This window comes from Bubalus bubalis, chromosome 8 (assembly GCF_019923935.1).
Source record: "Bubalus bubalis isolate 160015118507 breed Murrah chromosome 8, NDDB_SH_1, whole genome shotgun sequence".
Classification (NCBI taxonomy): domain Eukaryota; kingdom Metazoa; phylum Chordata; class Mammalia; order Artiodactyla; family Bovidae; genus Bubalus; species Bubalus bubalis.
The window spans coordinates 93942651-93969369 of NC_059164.1; the positions used below are offsets into that span (position 1 = coordinate 93942651).

The following is a 26719-nucleotide window of genomic DNA, read 5'->3' on the forward strand; positions in this document are numbered from 1 at the left end:
CGCCCCCTTGGGGGCGTGGCCACGCCCTCTCCTCCTTCCCAAGCCGGGCGGAGGCGGGGCCAGCGGTGGGTCCCACCGGAGCGCGTCTCCGCCCCCTACAGCGACCAGTCGCAGCTGTGGGCTAGCCCCGGCCCACCCTACAAGCCACCGGCAGCCCACGCCCGGACCGGGCAGGATGAAATTTTATTTGGTTGGCACGCCCTAGGTGGCGACTTCTGCAGGCCCCTCAGTCTTTGGAGAAGAAGCGGGGGCCATGTAGGGTTTGTTTCACTTAATGACAGTGGCGCTTTTTATAAACCACTGCTGGGCCCTTCCATTGCGGAACTCGCTCTCTCCTGGTGCGGTTCTGGTGGGCTTCTTCTCCAGGAGTGATGAAAGGGTTAATGGTTCCCAAATCATCTGGGAAGTTGGCGAGTCGCTCCCTGACTTCTTGGAGACTGCAACAAAGCACAGGGCATCTTCGTGAAAATGGACTTCCCGAGGGAGGACACATAATGTGAGAAATGAAAAGAGACCCATTTGGAGGGGTGAGAAAGCTGGTCTTTACTCAGAGCAAGAAGGGTAGGTTTCGGACGACTGACCACCATTCCCAACTCTGTTTATAATTCTTCCCTTCATCAAGACACACTTTAAAACACTACCAGTTTAGGATCTTCCCTATCTAATCCCACCCCTTTCAAATGATTCCATCTGTGACCATTTTGACACTTGTGTGTTTATGTGTGTGTTAGTTGCTCAGTCGTGTCCAACTCTTTGCGGCCCCATGAACAATAGCCCACCAGGCTCCTCTGTCCACAGAATTCTCCAGGCAAGAGTACTGGAGTGGGTTGCCATTCTCTTCTCCAGGGGCTTGACACTTACATAACTCTTACTAAGTTAGGGTACTTTCACTTGTGCGTTCATATTCCTCTCCTCTTAGCCCTTTCCTAAATGTATGTTGATTTTTAGTTCTCCTGTCTGAGAGTGTAACTAAGAAGCTGTTTCTACCTTTGGCTTCAGTATCACTTTTTCCAGATTCTCTTTCAATTTCAGCCCTTCTTGGACGCCTCTGTTGTGGGCTTGTCCTGTTCCCATCCCTCCCCTCTATTCTGAAGCATTATGCCATATCCCTTAAATCTGTTTTCTTATTCCTACTGCTATTGCCTTAATTCAGGTCCTGTCTGTTTTTTGGACAGCCTTCTAATCAGCCTTCATGGCCCCCATCAAAACAGTTTTCTATGTAACCTTTTGTTTGGATGCCTGGTAAACATGGAACATTATGGATGGAAGGAGGGCTTGCTAACTTCTCTTTTGCTTGAAGTAGAGACACTGCATCAACTTCACAATAGATTGTTTAGGAAAAGCACAGTAATGGCCCTTTAGATACCTAGGTAAATAGCCATTCATTTTTCTTGAGGGAAATTGTGAAGTTACCATAATTCTAAGAAATTCTTCAGACTGAGCTATTAAGTGTTCTGTTTAGAAGTGTAAACTGAGTTACCTGAACAGAATCATGGCCTTGAAAAATCAGAAAAATTCTAATCCAGATTAGAGTCTAGACCCTGGAGAAATTCTTTCTTCTAATATGGATTTAAGCTAAACTGCTGATATCCTGCATATGGTATCAACTGAGATTTAACTCCAATTTTACAAAATATACTATTATGCTTGCCTTTTCTGGATTATAAAGCTCAAACCTTGCTTTCCATGTAGAGTTTCCCTTGAAGGAGATAGGTGTTCCTACTTATTTATTCTGGGCCTGAAAATAAAAAGGCTTAGGGGAAGGCCTAAGGCCCTTCTCGTGGGCCAAAGTATTGGGAGCCTAGGCAGAGATGGTGCACTTAAACCAAGAGACTCCCAAGAATGGATAATATGCTGGGGGCCTGCTGGTAAGTGTGAAGGAACTTGGAGGATGGAGGGGAGGGTTGAGGCTGAGCCTAAGAGTGGCCCTTTTTATTTATTTATTTTTAAATATTTATTTGTTTGGCTGCCCTGGGTCTTAGTTGCAGCATGTAGGATCTAGTTCTCTGACCCGGGATTGAACCTGAGCCCCCTGCATTGGGAGTGTGAAATCTTAGCCACTGGACCACCAGGGAAGTCCCAGAGTGGCCCCTTTTAAAACAAGATAAATGACTCTGCCATCTTTGAACTTGTGTCCACATCTGTGAAGTGTTTTGGGTTTTAGTTTTGTTTGTTTGTTCTGTTTTGGGTGTTTGCTGCAGCATGTGGGATCTAGTTCCCTGATCAGGGATCAAACCCACACCCCCTGCATTGGAAGTGCAGAGGCTTAACCACTGGACTGCCAGGGAAGTCTCTATGAAGTGTTATTTAATGCCACAGTTTGGGTTTAGCTGTATATGGGGAGTTAAGAGGGTGCTTCCCTGATGGCTTAAGTGGTAAAGAATCCACCTGCAATGCAGGAGATGTGAGAGACATGGGTTCAATCCCAGGGTCAGAAGATCTCCTGGAGAAGGAAATGGCAACCCACTCCAATACTCTGGCCTGGAAAATCCTATGGACAGAGGAGCCTGGTGGGCTACAGTCCATAGGGTCACAAAGAGTCAGACACAACTGAATGCTCAAGCACAGGGAGTTAAGAGAGGCAGTAGGTGGATCTTGGGTGAGGTGGCACATAGGTTCAGGAGAAGCAGAGATGCTTGAAGAAGCCAGATAAGGGATGGTAAAATATGCCCTCACACCTCTGGAGCTGTGACTGTTGGAACTGAGGGTGGTTGGCTGTCACTAGAATGGCCTTGGAGAACAGGGAAGCATACCTTTGGGAGTTTCAGAAATTGCTCAAGAAGAGAAACCCCAGAGGAGAAATGAACCTTATTTTGGAGCCATAGGATAGGGAAGTCTGGGGACTCACCGAATAAACAAATACACAAAGGTGACTTCAGTGCTCTGAAATTCTTCAGTGGGTCATAAACACTTGCTGGATAAAACCTAAGCCTTTATTTATACTAATAGACAAAGCCCTTAGTGACCTGGCCATCCATCTATCCTATGTACTGAAAGTGCTATTACTGGTGCTTGATAAATATCCAACACTTAGTAAGTGCCTGATAAATGTTGCTAAATCAATGACAGTTTGTGAGAAGCATTCTTCTTGCACCCCTACCTCATCCCCTACCTTGGAATCTCCAGGCAAGAGTGGGGTGCCATTTCCTTCTCCAGGGGATCTTCCCGACCCAGAGATCGAACCCGGGTCTCCTGCATTGCAGGCAGACACTTTAACCTCTGAGCCACCAGAAGCCATCCCCTACCTTGCACCCCTACCTTATCCCTTATTCCACACTGTCCTGCCTCAGCCCCAAGGAGACTCATGGACCTTTGAGACTCACAGCTTATCCTCTGGCCCTTCTAGAACAGTTTTCCTCAAAGTGTGATAGGCACACCACCGGGTAGTTTTGGGAGATACGTAAACATTTTAAATTTTAATTATTATGAATTTGATTAAATGTATGCTGTGCTTTGTCCTTCAGTCATTTCCAACTCTTTGCAACCCCATGAACTGTAGCCCACCATGCTCCTCTGTCCATGGTGGCACGAATACTGGAGTGGGTTGCCATGTCCTCAAGGGAATCTTCCCAACCCAAGTCTCCTGCGTTGCAGGCAGATTCTTTACCATCTGAGCCACCAGGGAAACCTCAATTAAATGTATAAGAGGAGAAAAAACCCCATATGTTAGTATGTCAAACCCATGATGTCAATAACATAGGACATTATTAGGACATAGGACATAGAACAATAACATAGGACAATAATTAGGATGAAACCAAAAAATAATAATACTTTTAAAGAAAAAACATTAAGTAAATTATAGGGCAATTAACACATTGACCAAAACTAGTAACGTGGTGGGTGATGTAGTTTGGGAAACACTATGCTGGAACTTTCTTGAAATTTGAGGATTTACACAAGGTCAAAAGCCTAGAACCACTCAGGCCTCTATCTGTTCTTGGCTTCCATGCTACACAGAAAAACAGTCTCCGGAACCTCCAAAAGAGATGTTGATTTGCCCTCATCACTCATCCCCATAGGTTGTCCCTCCTGCCCATGTCGCTGTCTTGTAAAGCATTGCTTTGAAAGAGAGGACCTTACCATCATTCTTCATATATTTTTTACAGACTGAAGCAAAGGTGAGCTGAGGGTACATTTTCTTCTGTTGCCTCAGAGCGTAGACCTTTGAATACTTCCCTTCACTCTTGAAATCATTGCAAGTGGAAAACCTTAACAAAGAAAGTTGACTTAGTAGGTCCTAGTGTGGGGGTGAGGTAGGGGTAGGGGGTTACTGGAACCAGGAACTACATCCTCAGATTCTAGGGAAGAAGAAAGGACACAATTAGAGGGTGTTCATTGGTACAGAGTGGCAGTATTGTTCAGTGGAAGGGATGCTTCTAGAACCTAGCATTGCAAGTCTATGAAGGAACTCCAGAATCTCCTCTCTCCTCTCCAAACTAGATAGAGGCTGCTCCTATAACCAGTTTCAAATCAGATTGTTCCTATATCACAATCCTTAACATGCACTGAGGGAGATTTTTTGTTGTCAGTTCCTCAAATGATAGACCTTTGACTACATCTCTTGTGAAAAACCTTAGTTTGCATTACTGTTTCTCTGTCGCTAAGGTGGAAATGTGCTTGGGGGTCACATAGGAAAGCTGTCTTATTGTTATACAGTTTTCCACATTCCCTATAACCAAAAAGTATTTGTTAAATTGTATTGAAGAGAGAGAGTGACATGAATAAGGAAAAGGAAAGAAAGACCCAGGACTTCACCTAAACCATTGTTCTCGCTTGGATTTGGTGTCCTCCAACAGCATCAAAGGGAATACTGGTTTCAGTCCAGATCTTAAGTTTTTTTTCTGAGGCATCAAGGGTAGAAAGAAGTTCTCAGTGGGCTTGTGCTGATGACTTTCCTGCAGCAATGGGAAGAATAGAAAGTGAGGAAGTAAGCTGAGTCCCCTGGGCTTAAAGGCAGAGCTAGGTTCCTGGACTAAGCTCCAGTTCCCCTAAACTCATGCAACAAGACCTGCCAAAGAGGGAAGTAGGGGTACAGAAACCCAAAGAAGAGAAAAGCAATTCCCTAAGTGGGCTGACACATATTCATTTCACAGCCAGATGATTTGTCCAAATTTTGGTCAGATTCCAAAGTCATCGATTAAGCTTGCACACAAGCCCTTTGTGTAAGTGGAAGAATTCCCTGGGTTTTGAGGATTCACTTAGTGAATTGCTTAGGAAACCAAACATTTGGTAATAAATTGGAAAATATTGTTGATCCATGAGATGCTACCCAACTTTCTTAGAGATGGCTGTCTCATTCACATCCTATTCTCTGCAGTGAAAAGGCCACAGAATGGGATGTTTTGTGACGTAATAATTTTGTCATTATTAAAGTCATAGAATCAAAGACTTTCAAAGGATCTTAAAGGCCATCAAGTCTAACCAATCATCTTATCCCCTCCATATCATTATCAAGTGGTCAATCTTCCTATCTCTAAAAACCTAACCTACTTAATTAATAGCTGATTGCTAACACGCTGTAACTTCTACCCTACAGTCCAAATTGCAACCATGAAATAGAAAGACACTTGCTCATTGGAAAAGAAACTACGACAAACCTAGACAGAGTATTAAAAAGCAGAGACAACACTTTGCTGACAAAGATCCGTATAGTCAAAACTATGGTTTTTCCAATAGTCATGTACAAATGAGAGAGTTGGACTGTAAAGAAGGCTGAGCACCAAAGAATTGATGCTTTTGAACTGTGGTGCTGGAGAAGACTCTTGAGAGTCTTCCCAAGAGGACAGCAAGGAGATCAAACCAGTCAGTCCTAAAGGAAATCAACCTTAAATATTCATTGGAAGGACTGATGCTGAAATTGAGGGTCCACCTGATGCGACGAGCTGACTTATTGGAAAAGTCCCTGATGCTTGGAAAGTTGAAAGGCAGGAAGAGAAGCAGGTGACAGAGGATGAGATGGTTGGTTGGTATCATTAACTCAATAGACATGAGTTTGAGCAAACTCCAGGAGATAGTGAAGGACGGGGACGCCTGGCATGCTGCAGTCCATGGGGTCACAAAGAGTCAGACATGACTGAGTGACTGAACAACAGCAACAACTCCAAACAGAACAAATCTAGTGTCTCTTTCATAGAGACATTAAATAACGTAAAGAAATCTGTCACATTTCCCCTGAGTTCCCTCTCTCTTCCAGACTTAACATTGCCAACATTTTTTCATATAACATGGCTTTGGGTTATTTCCTGTTCTCCTGATTTCTCTCATTTTAACTCATTTGAGTTACAAACTAGATTCTTCCTAATGTGTGGCAATCTGAAATGGGAACAATTTTCTAGGTGTAGACAGCTGCAGGATATATCTCATTAAAGTCCCTATTCAAATGTCATCACTGCTTCTGAGAACCTTCTCTAGCTACCCTGTCTAAAACCACACCCATCATTCTCCATTCCTTTATCCTACTTTTGGGGGCACTTATTACATTAGGTACTTTCTGTGCAATTGTTGACTTGCATATTGTCTGTCTGCTCCACTGGAATTAAACTTTGACTTAGTCACTGATAGATCCCTACCACATAACATTGCCTGGCAAATAGTAAGTGCTCAATAAATGTTATTGAACAAATAAAACAATGACAGAATAAATGAATAACCAAACTAATTAGTTGACCTGTACTGAACCTTTTTGCTCAGAATTTTCAAACCTATTTTTAAAATACTTGCTGCTGAATTAACCATGTCTTTTTTTGTATTTGTTATTACATTAATTGGTTATTTTGTTGTATTTATTTGCTATATCTGTTACATTTATTGTTTAATTCTCATAAAAATCTCATAAATTCTTATAAAAATCCTGTGGTTGAACCATGTCCTTTTGATTCTCCTGCTCTTGAAACTATTTCATTTTGAGGAACAGGATTCATTGACATTACCTCCATTAATAGGGGTATTCATTTAAGTTACCTCCATTTATGGCTAGAACCTGTCATAGCTAATAATCTGACCACAAAAGAGCAGAAACCTTAGCAGAGCTAGATTTTAGAGAAAAAAAAAAAAAAAAAAACAAGAATAAAACCATTATTTGGAATCCAAAGCAGCACGAGCTAAGGACCCCAACTGCATGAGCTTGTCTATCTTGTCTCATATCATTTAGCATTATCCATTAACATGTTTCCTACTTTCTTCCTGTCTGCTTCCTTCTCGCTCTAGCATTCCTTCCTTACTTTTGCCCTGAATATCATTTTTTTTAACCTACAACTTTTGCTTCAATCTGCCCCTACTTACCTACTACCTTCTTACTCATGATTTGACTTTTCTCTGTCCCTCCTCTCCATGTCCTTTCAGTTTTTATTCCCACATGCACATGTGTGCTAAGTCACTTCAGTCATACCTGACTCTGCGACCCTATGGACTGTCGCCCACCAGTCTCTTCTATACATGGGATTCTCCAGGCAAGAATCCTGGAGTGGGTCACCATGCCCTCCTCCAATCTCAACACTCTCCTCCTCCTCACACACTCTCAATCTTTTCCTTTCCCAATTCAGAGGCCTGGAAGCAAGAATCTGATTGGCCCAAGGATTTTGGTTGTTGGTAGGTTACCAAACTAAGCTCCTGGGAGCTCCTGGGCACAGAAATCTTTCTGTAGCCTATTTCTCATTTGTAGGGACTCCAGCCTCCATGACCTTCCCGGATTAGCAAACAGTTGCTAATCAAAGGAAGAGTAGTCAAGAAACCACCTGAAGCAAGATTAAAGGAACCGGATAAGTTCATCAAGACCACCTGAGACAAGATTAAAAGCGTTCAGGCCCTGAACACAGCCTAATTTTATCAGCAACCCCACTCATGAACTATTCTTATAAAACTCCTCATCAAATCCTCCTAGGTTGGGACACATAGTTTCTCAGCGTAGGAGCCCACTGTATGCCCCCTTGGCCTGGCAAAGCAATGTCAGCCACAAATTGTCACTTACCAATTGCATTGCCAGTGACTGAACAACAAGGGCATTTGCCATCTGCTTCTGCAGAGATTGAACACTGTGCCACAGCAGCTGCTGACTTTCAACACTTCCTGAGGGAATTCAGTTTGGAGTGAAGCACTCTGTGCTCCAGGGAATCTGGTGGGACAGGTCTTTGGATAGTTGGGTGTTTTTCAGTCAGTTCATTCACTCAATCATGCCCGACTCTGTGTGACCCCATGGACTGCAGCACGCCAGGCTTCCCTGTCCATAGCCAACTCCCAGAACTTGCTCAAACTCATGTCCATTTAGTCAGTGATGCCATCCAACCATCTCATCCTCTGTCCTCCCCTTCCCCTCCTGCCTTCAATCTTTCCCAGCATCAGGGCCTTTTCTAATGAGTCAGTTCTTTGCATCAGGTGGCCAAAGTATTGGAGTTTCAGCTTCAGCATCAGTCCATCCAATGAATATTCAGGACTGATTTCCTTTAGGATGGACTGGTTGGATCTCCTTACAGTCCAAGGGACTCTCAAGAGTCTTCTCCAACACCACAGTCCAACAGCATCAATTCTTTGGTGCACAGTCTTTTTTATGGTGCAACTCTCACACTCATATGCAACTACTGGAAAAACCATAGCTTTGACTAGATGGACCTTTGTCAGCAAAGTAATGTCTCTGCTTTTTAATATGCTGTCTAGGTTTCTCATAGCTTTTCTTCCAAGGAGCAAGCATCCTTTAATTTCAAGGCTAGAGTCACCATCTGTGGTGATTTTGGAGCCAAAATAAATTCTGTCACTGTTTCCATTGTTTCCCCATCTATTTGCCAAGAAGTGATGGGACTGGATGCCATGATCTTACTTTTTTGAATGTTGAGTTTTAGCCAGCTTTTCACTCTCTCTTTCATTTTAACCAAGAGGCTCTTTAGTTCCTCTTCACTTTCTGCCATAAGGGTGGTGTCATCTGCATATCTGAGGTTATTGGTATTTCTCCTGGCAATCTTGATTCCAGCTTGTGATTCATCCAGCCCAGCATTTCTCATGATGTATGTACATCATGTACATATGTACGTCTCTGCATGTATGTTAAATAAGCAGGATGACAATATACAGCCTTGATGTATTTCTTTCTCAATTTGGAACCAGTCCATTGTTCCATGTCTGGTTCTAATTGTTGCTTCTTGACCTGCATACAGATTTCTCAGGAGGAAGGTAAGGTGGTCTGATATTCCCATCACTTTAAGAATTTTCCACAGTTTGTTGTGATACACACACTCAAAGGCTTTGGCATGGTCAATAAAGGAAAAGTAGTTGTTTTTCTGGAATTCTTTTGCTTTCTCTATGATCCAACCAATGTTGGCAATTTGATCTCTGCCTTTATTAAATCCATCTTGAACATTTGGAAGTTCACAGTTCACGTACTGGTGAAGCCTAGCTTGGAGAATTTTGAGCATTACTTTGTTAAGGTTTGAGATGAGTGCAATTGTATAGTAGTTTAAACATTCTTTGGCATTGCCTTTCTTTGGGATTGGAATGAAAACTGACCTTTTCCAGTCCTGTGGCCACTGCTGAGTTTTCCAAATTTGCTGACATATTGACTTCAGCACTTTAACAGCATCATCTTTTAGGATTTGGAATAGCTCAACTGGAATTCCATTACCTCCACTGGCTTTGTTCATAGTCATGCTTTCTGGGGCCCACTTGACTTCACATTCCGGAAAGTCTGACTCTAGGTGAGTGATCACAACACTGTGGTTATCTGGGTCATTAAGATTTTTTTTGTATAGTTCTTCTGTGTATTCTTGCCACCTCTTCTTAATATCTTCTGCTTCTGTTAGGTCCATACCATTTCTGTTCTTTATTGTGCCCACCTTTGCATGAAATGTTCCCTTGGTATCTCTAGTTTTCTTGAAGACATCTCAAGTCTTTGTCATTCTATTTGTGTTCCCCTTTTTCTTTGCACTGATCACTGAGGAAGGCTTTCTTATCTCTCCTTGCTATTCTTTGGAAATGTGCATTCAAATGGATATATCTTTCCTTTTCTCCTTTGCTTTTCACTTCTTTTCTTTTCTCAGCTATTTGTAAGGCCTCCTCAGACAACCATTTTGCCTTTTTGCATTTTTTTTATTGGGGATGGTTTTGATCACCACCAACTCTACAGTGTCATGGACCTCTGTCCATAGTTCTTCACATACTCTATTTGTAGGGATTCCAGCCTGCATGGAGGCTAATCCCTTGAATCTATTTGTCACTTCCACTGTATAATCCTAATGGATGTGATTTAGGTCATACCTCAAGGGTCTAGTGGTTTTCTTTACTTTCTTCAATTTAGTCTGAATTTTGCAATAAGGATTTCATGATGTGAGCCACAGTCACCTCCCAGTCTTTTTTTTTTTTTTTTTTTGCTGACTGTGTAAAACGTCTCCATTTTGGCTGCAAAGAATATAATCAATGTGATTTCATTATTGACCATCTGGTGATGTCCATGTATAGAGTCTTCTCTTGTGTTGTTGGAAGAGGATGTTGCTATGACCAGTGTGTTCTCTTGGAAAAACTTGGTTAGCCTTTGCCCTGCTTCATTTTGTACTTCAAGGTCAAACTTGCCTGTTACTCCAGGTATCTGTTTACTTCCTACTTTTGCATTCCAGTCCCCTATGATGAAAAGGACATCTTTTTTTGGTGTTAGTTCTAGAAGGCCTTGTAGGTCATCATAGAACTGTTCAACTTCAGCTTCTTTGGTATTAGTAGTTGGGGCACAGACTTGGAGTACTGTGATATTGAATGGTTTGCCTTGGAAATGAACAGAAATCATTCTATTGTTTGTGAGATTGCATCCAAGTACTGCATTTAAGACTCTTTTGTTGACTATGAGGGCTACTTCATTTCTTCTAAGGGATTCTTACCTACAGTAGTAGATATAATGGTCATCTGAATTAAAGTCACCCATTCCAGTCCATTTTAGTTCACTGATTCCTAAAATGTTCAATCTTACCATCTCCTGTTTGACCACTTCCAATTTACCTTGATTCATGGACCTAACATTCCAGGTTCCTATGCAATATTGTTCTTTATACATCGGACTTCACTTCCATCACCAGTCACATCCACAGCAGGGCATTGTTTTTGCTTTGGCTTCATCTCTTCCTTCTTTCTGGAGTTGTTATTCTACTCTTCTCCAGTAGCATATTGGGAACCTACTGACCTGGGGAGTTCATCTTTCAGTGTCATTTCTTTTTTGCCTTTTCATACTGTTCATGAGGTTCTCAAGGCAAGAATATTGAAGTGGCTTGCCATTCCCTTCTCCAGTGGACCACGTTTTGTCAGAACTCTGCACCATGACCTGTCCATCTTGGGTTGTCCTACATGGCGTGGCTCATATTTGCATGGAGTTAGACAAGGCTGTGGGTGTTTTTAGGAACAGAATTTATGATCTCAATCCTTGTATCTCCTCATATCTAAAAAAGCACTAAATCCTTTCATGGTGACATCACCTCTTCATGACTAGCAGAAAACCTTTTGTAAAGCGAGTGCCTGATTGCACTGAACTCCCCCTTCACCAAAATTTTATATATATTGACCTTCCTCTGCTCCTTCTTTGGAGCAGTCTCTCAGAGCTATCTGAGATGCTGCCTCCCAGGCTGCAGTCCTCATTTTGCCCCCAGTAAAACTTAACTCACAACTCTCAAGTTATAATCTTATTTAGTCAAGGGCAATAAATCTATTCTTTTCTATTTCACCGAAAATTCTGTCTCTGAGATTTGCTTCGGTACTGGTGTACTAATGCCAAGCTTTTGGCCTCAGTTGGTTTTGGTTTGGTTTCAGTTTTTGTTTGGTTGGTTTGGTTTGACAGCACCAATCTACAGCACAGGTCACTAAGCAGCCTATGAGATTGGCTTCCCTGGGTCTGGTGTCCTCCTCTGGCTCTAGGTAGGCATAGAAAACAGTCTGAAAGTGAAAGTGAAGTTGCTCAGTCGTGTCCAACTCTTTGCGACCCATGGACTGTAGCCCACCAAGCTCCTCCGTCCATGGGATTCTCCAGGCAAGAATACTGGAGTGGGTTGCCATTTCCTTCACCAGGGGATCTTCCCAACCCAGGGATCGAACCCAGGTCTCCCACATTGCAGGCAAATGCTTTAACCTCTGCGCCACCAGGGAAGTACTCATAATATGGCCTTTCTTCACAAACTGGTAGGGCCATGTTACTTAGAAAGGGCTGTGAGTATAACAACCACTGTGATAGACATGTCTGGTCCATTCTTCCGCTTGATTGCTAAAACCCACACTCTTCTTATACACATGTCTGGATGTAGCAAAAGAATGCTTCTTTTGTGTATAATCTTAGGCTCATAAAAGAGTGCCACATTTGTCTAGTAAGACAAGAGGGATGCAGCATGAATATTCAAGAGGCATTCTAGATATTGGACATTTCCATCTTCTTGGACTTGTTCCAGATAGCCCCATAAAATTACCATGCTGCCAGTCTTCAACAATCAAAGCCTTACCACTGTCTATTAATACAATTTGGCTGTACTGCAATTTACTCATGAATAGGATCAGGTCCTGCATGTGACCTGCAAGGCTCACAAAGTGGCAGTTGTTGGAAGCTCTTTTTGCCCCAAGGTTACATGATAGTCTTGTATTTCCTTCTCTACCTTGAGCAAGGCAACCTTGGCCTGGCATTTGTTCCTCTCGGTGTATATTACCCACTACCAGGAGAACAATCACTGAGCTTATGCTCAAATGGCACAAATTCTGAGACCCAAGAAATCATAGGCCATGAATCAATTAACTCCTTTGTCAGCATATACTGTTGGATGTTAGCATGTTATCCTCTGTTTGGAAAGGAATCTTTCACTGCCATCCATCTAGCAATGGAGGAAATATTAACTCTAAATTAAATTCCACTCCTGGCATCATATTTCTGTTATAATTAGATTTTTTGTTAACACGTTCACTTATTTAATTTCTTCTAGTTATATTAGGCCCACTCTTATGGCTGTCAAGATCTTTTTTACAAGAAAGACATACACACACACACACACATTTGTGGCCACACCACAAGGCTTGTGGGATCTTGGTTCTCTGACTAGGGATTGAACTAGGGCCTCCAGCAATGAAACCCTGGAGTCTTAACCAATGGGTTGCCAGGGAATTCAAGATCTTTTCTAGATCATGATTCCTAAATATATCTTAAATTGGTTTTCTTCATTTTCTCTGCTATTGATTCAGTTCTGTCAACTACAAATTGGCACTGGCCTGTCAAGTGCAAATTGGCACTTGCCAAGAGCATGTGCCAGTGACTGAACAACAACAAGGGCATTTGCATCTGCTTCTGCAGAGACTCGGAGAAGGCAATGGCACCCCACTCCAGTACTCTTGCCTGGAAAATCCCATGGACAGAGGAGCCTGGTAGGCTGCAGTCCATGGGGTCACTAAGAGTCAGACATGACTGAGCGACTTCACTTTCACTTTTCACTTTCACGCGTTGGTGAAGGAAATGGCAACCCACTCCAGTGTTCTTGCCTGGAGAATCCCAGGGACGGGGGAGACTGGTGGGCTGCCGTCTATGGGGTTGCACAGAGTCGGACACGACTGAAGTGACTTAGCAGCAGCAGCAGCTGCAGAGACTGAATCCTGTGCTACTGCAGCTTCCGATTTTCCACACTCTGAAGAGAAATCAGGGTGGAGAGCCACTGTGTGCTCCAGGGAAACTGGCGGAACAGGTCTTTAGATAGATATTTTCAGGAACCGATTTCATTATTCCATTCCTTCAGTTCAGTTCAGTTCAGTCTATCAATCATGTCCCTGACTCTTTGCGACCCCATGGACTGTAGCATGCCAGGCTTCCCTGTCCATCACCAACTCCTGGAGCTTGCTCAAGCTCATGTCCATTGAGTTGGTGATGCCATCCAACCATCTCATCCTCTGTCGTCCCCTTCTCCTCCTCCCTTCAATCTTCCCAGCATCAGGGTCTTTTCTAATGAGTCAGTTCTTCAATCCATACATGAGTACTGGAACAACCAAAGCTTTGACTATACATCCCAAGCCTTGCCTCTCCTCATATCTAGAAAAGAACTAAATCCCTTCATGGTGACATTAGCCCCTCATGACTAGCAGAAAACCTTTTGTAAAATAAGTGTTTGATTGCACTGAACTCCCCTTTCACCAAAATCTTTTATATTGACCTCCCTCCAAAACCTCTTTGGAGCAGTCTCTTGGAGCTATCTGAGGTTCTGTCTCCTGGGCTGAAGTCCTTATTTTGTCCCAAATAAAACTTAACTCACAACTCTCATGTGTATCTTTTTTAGCTGACAATTAAATTCTTCAGCATGTCTCACATTGACAATTGTAGCAACAATATAGTTGTTGTTCAGTCGTGTCCGACTCTGCAGTCCCAGGGACTGCAGCCCACCAGGCTTCTTTGTCCTTCACCATCTCCTGAAGCTTGCTCAAACTCATGTCCATTGAGTCGGTGATGTCATCCAACGTCTCATCCTCTGTCCTCCCCTTCTCCTCCTGCCTTCAATCTTTCCCAGCATCAGGGTATTTTCTAATGAGTCAGCTCTTCGATCAGGTGGCCAAATATTGGAGCTTCAGCTTCAGTATCAGTCCTTCCAATGAATATTCAGAGTTGATTTCCTTTAGGATTGACTGGTTTGATCTCCTTGTAGTCCAGCAGACTCTCAAGAGTCTTCTCTAGCACCACAGTTCAAAAGCTTCAATTCTTCGGTGCTCAGCCTTTTCTATGGTCCAGCTCTCACATCTGTACATGACTACAGGAAAGATCATAGCTTTAATTGGATGGATCTTTGTTGGCAAAGTAATGTCTCTGCTTTTTACTATACTGTCTAGGTTTGTCATAGCTTTTCTTCCAAGGAGCAAGTGTCTTTTAATTTCATGGCTGCAGTCACCATCTGCAGTGATTTTGGAGCCCAAGAAAATAAAGTCTATCACTGTTTCCATTGTTTCCCCATCTGCTTGCCATGAAATGATGAAACCAGATGCCATGATCTTAGTTTTTGAATGTTGAGTGGTAGTCAATCTTTCTGATTTTTATCTCCTCTGAAACTAATATACTTTTTGCTTAACTTCCAAAAAAGTTCTTTCTAAACTGCATATTTGGTTATACTTTTAAACTCCTGCCATTTACTCTCTTCTTCTTGTTGTTCAGTTGGTAAATCGTGTCTAACTCTTTGCGACCCCATGGACTGCAGCATGCCAGTCTTCCCTATCCTCTACCATCTTCCAGAGTTTGCTCAAACTCATGTCCATTGAGTCCGTAATGCTATCTAACCACCTCATCCTCTGCCACCCTCTTCTCCTTTGCCTTCAATCTTTCCTAGCATCAGGGTATTTTCCACTGAGTCAGCTCTTTGGTTCACATCAGGTAGCCAAAGTATTGGAGCTTCAGCCTTAGCATCATCAGTCCTTCCAGCAAATATTCAGGCTTGATTTCCTTTAGGATTGACTGGTTTGATCTCCTTGCAGTCCAAGGGACTCTCAAGAGTCTTCTCCACTACCACTATTTACTCTCTTACATTCCCCTAAATGCACCTCACTTTCTCATGAATCTATGCCTTTGCTTTTCCCATTGATTGGAATATCTTCTTTTATTTTTGGTCAGGGTTCACCTTCTTTGCCAAACCATCCTGATTATTTCCTTTCCTCCAACAAAGATATTGTTCCCTACTTTATATTAGTATATCTTGTATATTCTTTTATTACTCACATATCTTAGTATATTATATTAATAATTAGTTTGTATATCTCATTTATTGATTTGTCTCTCTGTTAGACTCCAAATTCCTTCAACATAGAGACTGTCTTGTAATCACCTTTACATTTTAGTTCTTAGCTTAGTATATATCTAGCAATTGTCTTGGGCTTGCTTGGTGGCTCACTAGTAAAGAATCCACCTGCCAATACAGGAGACGTGGGTTCAATACTTGGGTCAGGAAGACTCCCTGAAGAAGGAAATGGCAACCCATTCCAGTATTCTTGCCTGGGAAATCCTATGGACAGAGGCACGTTCGGGCTACAGTCCATGAGGTTGCAAAGAGTTAGACTCGACCTAGTGACTAAACAACAACAACAGTTTATAACAGAGTCCCAAATATCTGGCTGCTGTGATAGTAAATTTTCTGTTCCTCTTCCCTCTTGATACTCAAGAGCTATGGGTGGAGAGCATAACTCTTTCCCCTTTAGATTCGTTTCTGTTCCTTACTTGTCATTTCCAGATTTATCTGTTGCTACTTTATACTCAAAGAATCTGCCTGCAATGTGGGAGACCTGGGTTCAGTCCCTGGGTTGGGAAAATTCCCTGGAGGAGGGCATGGCAACCCACTCCAGTATTCTTGCGTGGAGAATCCCATTGATAGAGGAGCCTGGTGGGCTACAGTCCATGGGGTCACAAAGAGTCAGACACAATTGAGCAACTAAGCACAGCACTTTATACTCAATTATAAAGCCAGTGGCTAGTTTACCCTTTGTTAATTACAAATTAAATATCTTTGATCAAGGAAGAATGATTTTTTAATTAAGACCTTCTTTTCTCTGTGCAATGAATGAAGTTTCATGACCCAAGTTTATACTGCTCTGATTTTGAGTATTTCCCAGACTCTCAGATTCTATTTGGTGAAGCATGTGGCAAAGAATAAGAAGGAAGTGGTTGGTCCTGAGTACCATCTTCCATGTTAAGTTAGCTCCCTTCTTCAAGCTAACTGCTAAATTCCTCAGGATCCTTACTCATGATGCCAGGAAACTTCCCCAGGTGTTCTTACCTTGAGCAGTAACTCCTTGGAAAAGTATTTTGGTGTGACGTCCTTTCCTTGATGATCTATCGGGCAGGGAAGTGGGTTGTTGGTCAGAATCAGTAAGGTCTTATCCTGATCATACTCTATTACTTTTAACGTGAAGCTTCGAATTTTCCTGTTTCGAGCCAGAAATTTCTGCAGTGCAGTGGGCTTCAAAGGCTCATAGTACTGGGCCTGAGCAGACAGAAAGGTTTCCAGAGAGACAAAGGGATTAGATCAAGGGCAGATTAACCGATTGGTTAGCTAATCTTTTGCCTCTATGGGTTAGGGACAGAGAAGCTGGACGGGGCCTGGCTAAATCTGCTCAAAAACTTGTTTTACAGAAAATGTCTGAAGCCTTCAGTCCCTTTCTCCTCTCAGAACACTTCCCTGCAAATCCACCAAGGGGCCGAGGAAATGAGATGGGCAAGTTACATGTATACCTGTGGCGGATTCGTTTTGATGTTTGGCAAAACTAATACAGTGTTTGAGGTTTAAAAAAAAAAAAAAAGACTAGAAAAAAAAAAGGAACAGAGAAGACTTAATTCTTGTGAAAAAGTGTACCATTGTGTCCAACACGATGGGCCAGCAGAAGTTTCTATGTTAAACCTAAACGGCCTTCTCTACAACACTGAGGCACAGTGGACCAGAAGGTACCAAATCTCTGAGCCCAGGGAGCCCTGAGGAGGCCAACACAGCTCTCATCCACCTCTTCCCAGCCACCAACGTTTTTCCAGGCACAACCACATTAAAGGCAGAATAAGCACAATGTCAAAAAGGAAAAACAGTCACAAAAAGAGCATGTCACTTTAGATGTGGTGGGGGAAGGGGGAGGCCCACGAAATTTCCTTTTCCATCAGTAGGGGGAAGGCAGGGGACTAGAGAGGGAGAAAAGGAGGGGGAGAAAACAGGACACTTCCTGATTAGACATGTTTTCTCAAAGTAAGAAAAAAAAGTCAGCTGCAGGGCCCACTTTGTTCCCAGCCCCACCCGCCTCCCTCTCCACCATTCCCATCAGCGCCCTGAGACGGCAGCTCTGCTTCCAGGTCCCAGGAGGATGCACAGTCACAGTAGCTGCTGGCACTTGGAAGCACTTGGGTTATTCTCTGCACTGGGCCTCGGCGCCACAGCTGAAACTTGCTCTTGGAGATAATGGGGGAATGCTTTTTATCACCTACCAAATTTGGATGGACTGTGTAATGGTGCAGGTTCTTTAGAACAAATTTTGATTGCCCGACTGCATCAATAATCTAGAGACAATAAACAAAATATTAGTGTTTCAAGTTGCGCCTATCCTAAACAATATTCCATTCCTTACTTCACCTTAATCCAGCTAAAATCTGGTCTCTAACTCAAATTAAGTGAGAAGAACTTCATGTTCTGCACCCTGGGCTGCTGGAATTGAGAGCCATAGCATGTAGAGCTAAGTTCTAAGGCGTCCTGACAGGGCAGCTTGTACATGGAAACGTGGACCAGCTGTGTGAAATGTTAGGGGTCCTTAGGAGGTGAAGTGGTGAAATAGACAAGGACGGCATCAAAGTTTAGACAAATCACCCCAAGGGGTTACACTTCTTTCCTCTGCCTTTTCCATTTCTATAGGAAGGAAATCAGATAAAAAGAAGAAAAAAAATGAAGGACAATCTTTAAGGAGAAAAGCAAGTTACAGAAGGCCAATAACTTAAGGGTTTTGAGTGGAAGGAAGTCTTGGGGATAACTGCTTGCTGGGCTGGGGGGTGGCACACAGGAAGGGAGGAACAGCGGTGCGCTTTGCATTTTTTAAAAAATATTTTTGCGATTTATGATTCTTCTAGAAATGTAGCAAAGAGTAATTGAATTTTGGTAACTCTTCTGTCTGAAAAGTGTGGAAGTGTTAGTTGTTCAGCTGTGTCTGACTGTTTGCAATCCCATGGACTGTAGCCTGCTAGGCTCCTCGGGCCATGAAATTCTCCAAGCGAGAATACTGGAGTGGGAAGTCATTCCCTTCTCCAGGGGATCTTCCTGACCCAGGAACCAAACCCAACATGTACCGCATTGCAGGCAGATTCTTTACCGTCTGAGCCACCAGGGAAGCCCCAACCCTTCTGTCTGCCACTTTGCATTTATCTGCCAGTGGTGGTGCTGGTGGATTGTCTGAGTGTCATGCCTGGTGGTAGAGTCGCTGGGCCTGCTCCAACTCCTGCTGACTCCAGGGTTGTTGTCTGGCCCTAGATAATCTAAGAATGAGTCAAAGGGATGTGAGCACAAGGAGATTAAAAAAAACTCTGAGTTACCTCCTTTGGGCTTGGTCTAATGAGAAATTAGATAAAGAGCACAGTCTTGTGTGTGGATCAGCATTTCTAAAGATCGCCTGTTCTCAAGAAGGTGATAGGGTAAGATGAGATTCAGAAGAAAGGGAACTGCACAGGCGAATAGAGTAAGAAGGTGAATGAAAAAGAGGGAGATAGTAAGGAGCAACAAAACTGTGTGGTGAGGGGAGATCTTATGCTCCAGGAGGAAAATGCCAGGAGTTGGCAATTTTCAGGTGTTGGAGGAGGACTAGGAGAAGGACTAGCAGAGCCATGCCATGCATTCCTTTAGGGATGGTGGGAATCAATAGGGGACAAATCCAAATATGTACTGATTTAATTTATACTACTTTTTGTAAAACTGAAGTCCCTGGGTTCAAAACAAAAATACTTTTGAAAATCCTGCTTCACAGATGTGATATATAATATTTAGAATCATAAACATCTTGGAAAAAATTGGGGGGGAGAAGATGCAAAGACTTCTTTTACAGTATATTTAAAATTAATTTTGGGGGGGAAAGCCCCTGGGAATTTTTATGAGGTATTATATATTTTTCCAAATTACTCCAGCAGTTAACTAAGATCCCCTGGAGTAGGAAATGGTACCCCACTCCAGTATTCTTGCGTGGAAAATTCCATGGGCAGAGGAGACTGGCAGGCTACAGTCCATGGGACTACAGGGTCAGTCATGACTGAGCAACTAAGCGCACACACACACACACACACACACGTAAGAATGTCTAAATTGAAGTATGTTTTTAGTTTTATGTTGAATTGCACAATCCCTGGCTGATGAAATAAAAGTTGACCCAGAAAATTTACCTGAATATGATAAACCTAGGGAAGTAACCAAGCTATCCAATGGAGTTTTGTTTTAAGAAGTGATCACAATATCTAGTTTAAGTCAGGGTTTAATGCTCACTCATGCCCTAACATAGATTTCTGGTCCCTTGGTTTTGAGCCGTGATTCTTTGTTGATATGTCCCTTTCTCTTCCCTTTTCTTTTTCCACTTCCCTGGTGGCTCAGATGGTAAAGCATCTGCCTAAAATGCAGGGGACCTGGGTTCAATCCCTGGGTCAGGAAGATCCCCTGGAGAACGAAATGGCAACCCACTCCAATATTCTTGCCTGGAAAATCCCATGGACGGGGGAGCCTGGTAGCCTACAGTCCACAAGGTCGCAAAGAGTTGGACACGACTGAGCGACTTCACTTTCTTTTTTCCCTTTTCTATGTCTCTGTTTCTCTTTCATTAAATTAGATAAATTAACCTGCTTTCTATATAAATCTTAACTACTTTTTGCTTTTCAACAGGAAGTTTGTGAGACCCAGCTTATAAAGTACTCTAAGCGACTCCAAAGAAAGATTATAAATGAACATTGCTAATGTTCTTTCTTACCTCATCACTATCAAAAAATATTTCTTTCTCAAATGTAACTGGGCTAGTTCTGAAAGTCCTTGGTTTGGCATGTTGAGACCTAAAAAAGAGGCAGAATACCCAGTTATATTTTCTTACTCAAACGTGTGGTCTTCTACATGTTCTTGACCTCCCTCAATGAAGTTTGGGGACGTGACTTAAAGGAGCCAATTTAGGTGATCATTAATTGCATATGTTTGAAGGTGGGAGGAGAAAGGGATGACAGAGGATGAGATGGTTGGATGGAATCACCAACTCAATGGACATGAGTTTGTGTAATCTCTGGGAGTTGGTGATGGATAGGGAGGCCTGGTATGCTGCAGTCCATGGGGGACACAAAGAGTCAGACACGACTGAGTCACCAAACTGAACTGAATTGCACATGTATGGGTAGCAAAGAAAAGGATTCATTATTCAGCCTGCATGCTAGGGGAAAACCAAACTTCATTTTGAAGAGTTTAGCAAGCAGGATATCTTAGAGACATGGTGACAATTGATAAGTTGATTTCTCCTAAAGTAGCAGTTTTAATAAATGAAAATTAAAACCACAATAGGCTATCACCTCACATCTGTCAGAATGGTTATAATCAAAAAGAACACAAATAACAATTACTGGAGAGGATGTGGAAAAAAGGAAGCCCTCATATATTGTTTATGGGGATGTAAATTGGTGCATTTTCAACAGCATGAATGGACTGGGAGGGTATTATGTTAAAGTGAAGTAAGTCAGACAGAGAAAGACAAATATTATATGATATCACTTATAGATGGAATCTAAAAAAAACCAAAAAACTCTGACTGTAACAAAAAAGAAGCATCCATACAGATATGGTGAGCAAACTAGTGGTCACCAGTGGGGAGTGAGGAGGGGGAGGGGCAAGACAGGAGAAGGAGATTAAGAGGTACAAACTGCTATGTGTAAGATAAGTAAAATACAGGGATATATTGTACAATGCAGGGAATACAGCCAATATTTTATAATAACTTTAAATGGATTATAACATTAAAAAATTGTGAATTACCATGTTGTGCACTGGAAACATATATGATATTGTACATTAACTATACCTCAATAAAAAAATAGAGATTTTAGACCACTCAAGGAACTGGTCTAGTTGACTGTTTAAGCAAATGCTTTTGTGCAACTGGACCATGATAATATCCTTAAATTATAAATACTGTTTTATAGACCTACTTGCCTACTCTTCTCTACATGGAAACAATTCTGCCTTTGCCAATAATTAGCCAATAATTCCACCAGAAGGGATATAGTTAGTGAAACGTCACAACTGAATTTCCAATTCTTAATGACTGCTTGGATTACTGGTTCCCTCATGTACCTAAGCATAGCTAAGTTTCCCTACCTAGAATTAAGATAATAAAAATAATCATCAGTTACAAATATTCTCATAATCTATGCTTTCACTTACTTTCCCACCTCCCCTCCCCCAGATACCAGTTCCCTCTGGGGAAAAGGGAGGGGGTGCAAAAGTTGCAATATTTAGTAACAAAGTATTTTGGATTCCTTGACTAATTCTTAGGAAGTCCATTTACTGTTCAAATATAGTGAAAGATGCACATCAATAAGATTGGGTTAGTGATGAAAATAAATAACCTGGTTTCTGTTTGGAGTTTAAACTAGCTTAAATTAAGTAGGATCCTGGAACTACCTCAACTAAACCTCTCCCCTTTAAAAATGAGGGTGGCAGAGTAAGGACCAAAATAAAAAAAGTAGAAAAAGCCAAGCTATATTGTTGCTAGGTCACCTGGCTATAGCATGGTACAAATAATCCCCAGTCCAGGATCAAATCCATCCAAGGATGGCTCATTTCCATCTATTGTTGGCCAGAAGCTGCATCATCAACTCAGGCCAAAGGTCTTAAAAACAGTCCCCAGGGGAGCAGGTGACACCCTGTGGACAGACCAAAATAAATTCATCCCCTTATCGTTGTAGAGTTGGTACCCTTTTGATGTGTCCTATTGCTTGAAGTTATTAACTTAATTAACCAATAATTAACACTATATTATAAGCTTTGGGGTGTGGTGGGAAGGAGGCTTAAGAGAGAGTGGATATATACATATATGTATGTATGTGTATATATATATATACACTTATGGCTGATTCACATTGTTATACAGCAAAACCAATACAACTTTGTAAGGCAATTATTCTCCAATTAAAACTAAAATTAGAAAAACAAAAACCCCACTATATTATCAGCTTTATTGTAGCACTTTTCAAAATGATTCTTTGGTATCTAAAAGGCAGCAGAGGATCCCAGATGCTCTTGTTCAAGGCCAATTTAAAGCATAGATCAACGTGAAAAATGCTCCTTCAACCCAGCAGTGTCCATCTTTGATAGCCTGGAGCTTTCTTTTTGGTAAAGCTACTCTAGTTGCTGCATGAAGGCCAGCCCAAGATCTGAGAACTGTAAATTTTTCTATTTTTTGACCGTGCCACGTAGCATGCAAGATCTTAGTTCCCTGATTAGGGATGAAACTTGTGCTCCCTGCAATGGAAGCACAGAGTTTTAACCACTGGATCACCAAAGAGGTCTCTAAAATGTTGTTAATTGAGTATCTACTCTGTGATTAGTACTGTTCAAAGTGATATGAGCTACAAAATAAGTCTGTATAAGAAGGTATTTATGACTTAGCTGGGCAAACAAGACTACACACTTGGTCTGTCTCCTTTGGCCCATTGCTGTTCACTGCTAAGCAGGCCAGCTGAGGCAAGTAGTCACCCAGAGGCCAAACTCAGTGCCTCTAAATCATCCACGTTCTGCAGGGGGTTCAGTTCAATGCAAACATTCTCTTCTTAGCACATTCTGTGTGCTCAGCCCCTTTCTTGATCCTGGATGGGAAACAAGAGGAGACAGCAGTGCCCTTGTGAGTGCCGAAAATACATGAGATGTGATGATCCTTGCCCTCAAGAACTTAACTTTAGTTGGTAAATGCAGGGAAGGAAGAGGAAGTGATTGTTACGTATGAAAAAATAATGACAACTACATGCTAACATATTAGGTAAATCAACTCATTTCTTGGGGCCTCAATTTCCTCATCTGTGAAAAATGGAGTTAACAAAATGATTTAAAGGTGACATTCCAATTCCATGATAGTGGTGAAATTTACCTACATAAAGACCCTAATAAAAAATTCATGTGTCAGTTGTGGGTGAAATTTGGAGGAGTAGTTGTTCTGTACTATATACCTCCCCTCTCAATATGATATTTTTTCAGTTATTAGGCCTGACTGGAAGGTTATTTTGTTTTTGCTCTGGGTTTGTTTGTTTGTTTGTTTGTCTTTTGCTATTGTTGTTTGAAGTAATAACATATAAAAGTGGAGAGGTAGAATGAGGTCAAATTAAGGAGACCCAGACAATTAAGTTGGAGAAGGAAAATGCAACCCACTCCAGTACTCTTGCCTGGAAAATCCCATGGATGGAGAAGCCTGATGGGCTACAGTCCAAAGGGTCGCAAAGAGTCAGACACGACGGAGTGGCTTCACTTCCTTCTGACAATTAAGTAGAGGTTTCAGTTCAGTTCAGTTCAGTTGCTCAGTCGTGCCTGACTCTTTGCGGTAAGGCCTATTAGCCAAAGCTCCAATAAAGCCTATGAGTTTGGAGGAAAGATTGTATTAGTAGTGTCCATAGGTGATTGTTTGCAGTTTGTCTAGACATAAACACTAAATATACTGTCCAGAGTTGATAACTAAACTGAGCTAAACTGTGCAAATCCCCTTTAAGGAAAATAGACTAGTAAGATTTTCATCCTTTTCTCACGTCTAGTTTTTCTGGAATTGTGGATCTAGCTCATGTTTAGATTGAAACTAAAATAAAGGAAGCCAGCAAATTGGGGAGTGGGGTGGGGGTGCAAGGCTTGTGCTGCTTGTCTGCAGCCCAGGGTGGGGAAAAACATCACACAAACACAAACACTTCATCTAAAATAAGAATAGAAAGATCTAGTGTACAATACCTTGAAGGGCATAGGGAAATCTTAGTTCAGGGCGGAAGGGGGGATTCCTTGACCTGGAAACTGTCCATTTTCAAAATATTCTAGAGGAGACACAGGGTTTTGTGATGAAAAGGCAGTCTAGAACACTGAGGTGTTCTATGTTGGAGTCAGAGAATGGAAAACCCAGAGATTTTTAACAAAATCTGCTACAATCTGCTCTGACTTGTTTTTCTAACCTATGACTCCCCAACATACCACATACTGATTTTTTCGCTGTATCTTTAGAAAAATTTTATTGAAATATCATAGATTTATAATGTTATGCTAATTTCTACTGTATAGCTAAGTGATTCAGTTATACATATATATTCTTTTTCATATTCTATTCCATTTTGGAAGATACTGAATATCCTGTGCAATATCCCTGTGCAATACAGTAAGGATATATTTTCACTGTATCTTAATCAGCCTCTGCCTAGCCAATGGTTTTAGCCTATCCCTCAAACACATTTATAAAGTAAGCATTTATTTCTCTCATTCTCCAAACTCCAAACTCTCTTCCCAACCTCTTCAATCCATTTGAGTCTTCCTCATTATGTTACTTCTCAGACCTTTATTCTTGGGAGAAGAGTTTTCATATCAATCCAATCTCACACTCTAGCCTGCAGGTTCTGGTTTTTTTGTGCATGCAATTACATAGTAAATTGTTGTTCTGCGCATGCTTTTCTTTTTTTTTTTAATTTTATTTTATTTTTAAACTTTACAATATTGTATTAGTTTTGCCAAACATCGAAATGAATCCGCCAGAGGTATACCTGTGCTCCCCATCCTAAACCCTCCTCCCTCCTCCCTCCCCATACCCTCCCTCTGGGTCGTCCCAGTGCACCAGCCCCAAGCATCCAGTATCGTGCATCAAACCTGGACTGGCGACTCGTTTCATACATGATATTTTACATGTTTCAATGCCATTCTCCCAAATCTCCCCACCCTCTCCCTCTCCCACAGAGTCCATAAGACTGATCTATACATCAGTGTCTCTTTTGCTGTCTCGTACACAGGGTTATTGTTACCATCTTTCTAAATTCCATATATATGCGTTAGTATACTGTATTGGTGTTTTTCTTTCTGGCTTACTTCACTCTGTATAATAGGTTCCAGTTTCATCCACCTCATACAGAGTGAAGTAAGCATGCTTTTCTTATATGTAGGGTGTTTGCCCCTTAGGCAGTAAGCTCTGCTTTATACATCAGGCATTCAAAATCAGTTTTATTTATTTCAATATACTTATCAAATATCTGTGACATGTTAGGCACTGTCCTAGGTGATGGAAACCAAATATAAATTAGATGTACTCTTCAACCTCAAGGAGCTCACATTTTAACCAAGAAGAAGACAAGGAGAGGGCTGAATGCAACATATTGCAGTGTGTATGTTAGAGATAGATTCAGGATGCTAGTGGAGTAGAGGGGAAGAGGACTTAACCTGGATGATAAGAGACAGGAAGAGGTTTGGAATTAATGTCTAAACTGAGTCTGGAAAGATGAATGTATTGACCAGGTGAAAAGAAGAGGGAGGAACACACACAAATCATGAACACAGAACAAGGCACAACTCGTTTAGGAGCATTGCCAGTAACCGCAGTATTCCTGGAAGGTGAGATTTCGTGAAAAGGTAGCAAGAGATGAGACTGGAGAGAAAGCCAGGATCCAAATCCTAGAGTGAAGTCTCTAGAAGAAACTTACAGGTTATTCTCTGAATAATGAAGCGCTACAGAAGGATGTTAAGTAGGGATACTTTGAACAAGATATATTTTTAAAATATGAAAAGGATGGAGGTGTGAACTATAGATTGGAAAGATGAAGAGGACTTTAAGAGGGCTGTGGCAGTACTGAGGAAGGGTTGAGAAGTTATAAGAGTCTATAGTAGTCACAAGCTTGTGCCACTCACTTGTGCCTAACCCTGGATGATTTACTCAAAGATTGCCCACCAGGTGTTCTCTACTAGGAATCTGAACATTTGATAAAGACAGAGAGATGAAAGATGATTGCAGCTGAGTTACCCAATGCAGTGTCACAGACAGAAAGTCTGAACTCCACCTGCCAAGGCCCCCGGAGATGCCCCAGATCTATGCTTCCTGAAGTGGGGTTATTCAGTTCTCCCTTCAACTCTGTCAGCCTTCCCAATGTCTTTTCAAATAAATCCCTTGTTTTGCTTAATCAGTTCATTTCTGTTGTTTGAAACAAACAAGAAAACCCTGAACTTATATAAGTTCTAAAGGCAGGATTGAAGGCAGGAGGAGAAGGGGACGATAGAGGATAAGATGG

At 41.8% G+C, this 26719-nt stretch overlaps 1 protein-coding gene across 1 annotated transcript; it reads right to left on the reverse strand.

The window, feature by feature from the left end:
- Nucleotides 1-22: 22 nt before the first annotated feature.
- On the reverse strand, nucleotides 23-24493 carry TSGA13 (testis specific 13). Its single transcript, XM_006047720.3, has 8 exons — nucleotides 24417-24493; nucleotides 23122-23296; nucleotides 20425-20503; nucleotides 17921-17992; nucleotides 16731-16937; nucleotides 4759-4898; nucleotides 4084-4211; nucleotides 23-437 (listed from the first exon to the last, which is right to left on the reverse strand). The coding sequence occupies exons 2-8, from the start codon at nucleotides 23142-23144 to the stop codon at nucleotides 268-270; spliced, it is 819 nt and encodes a 272-aa protein (XP_006047782.1). The 5' UTR covers nucleotides 23145-23296; nucleotides 24417-24493; the 3' UTR covers nucleotides 23-267.
- Between the last annotated feature and the right edge of the window lie 2226 nt (nucleotides 24494-26719).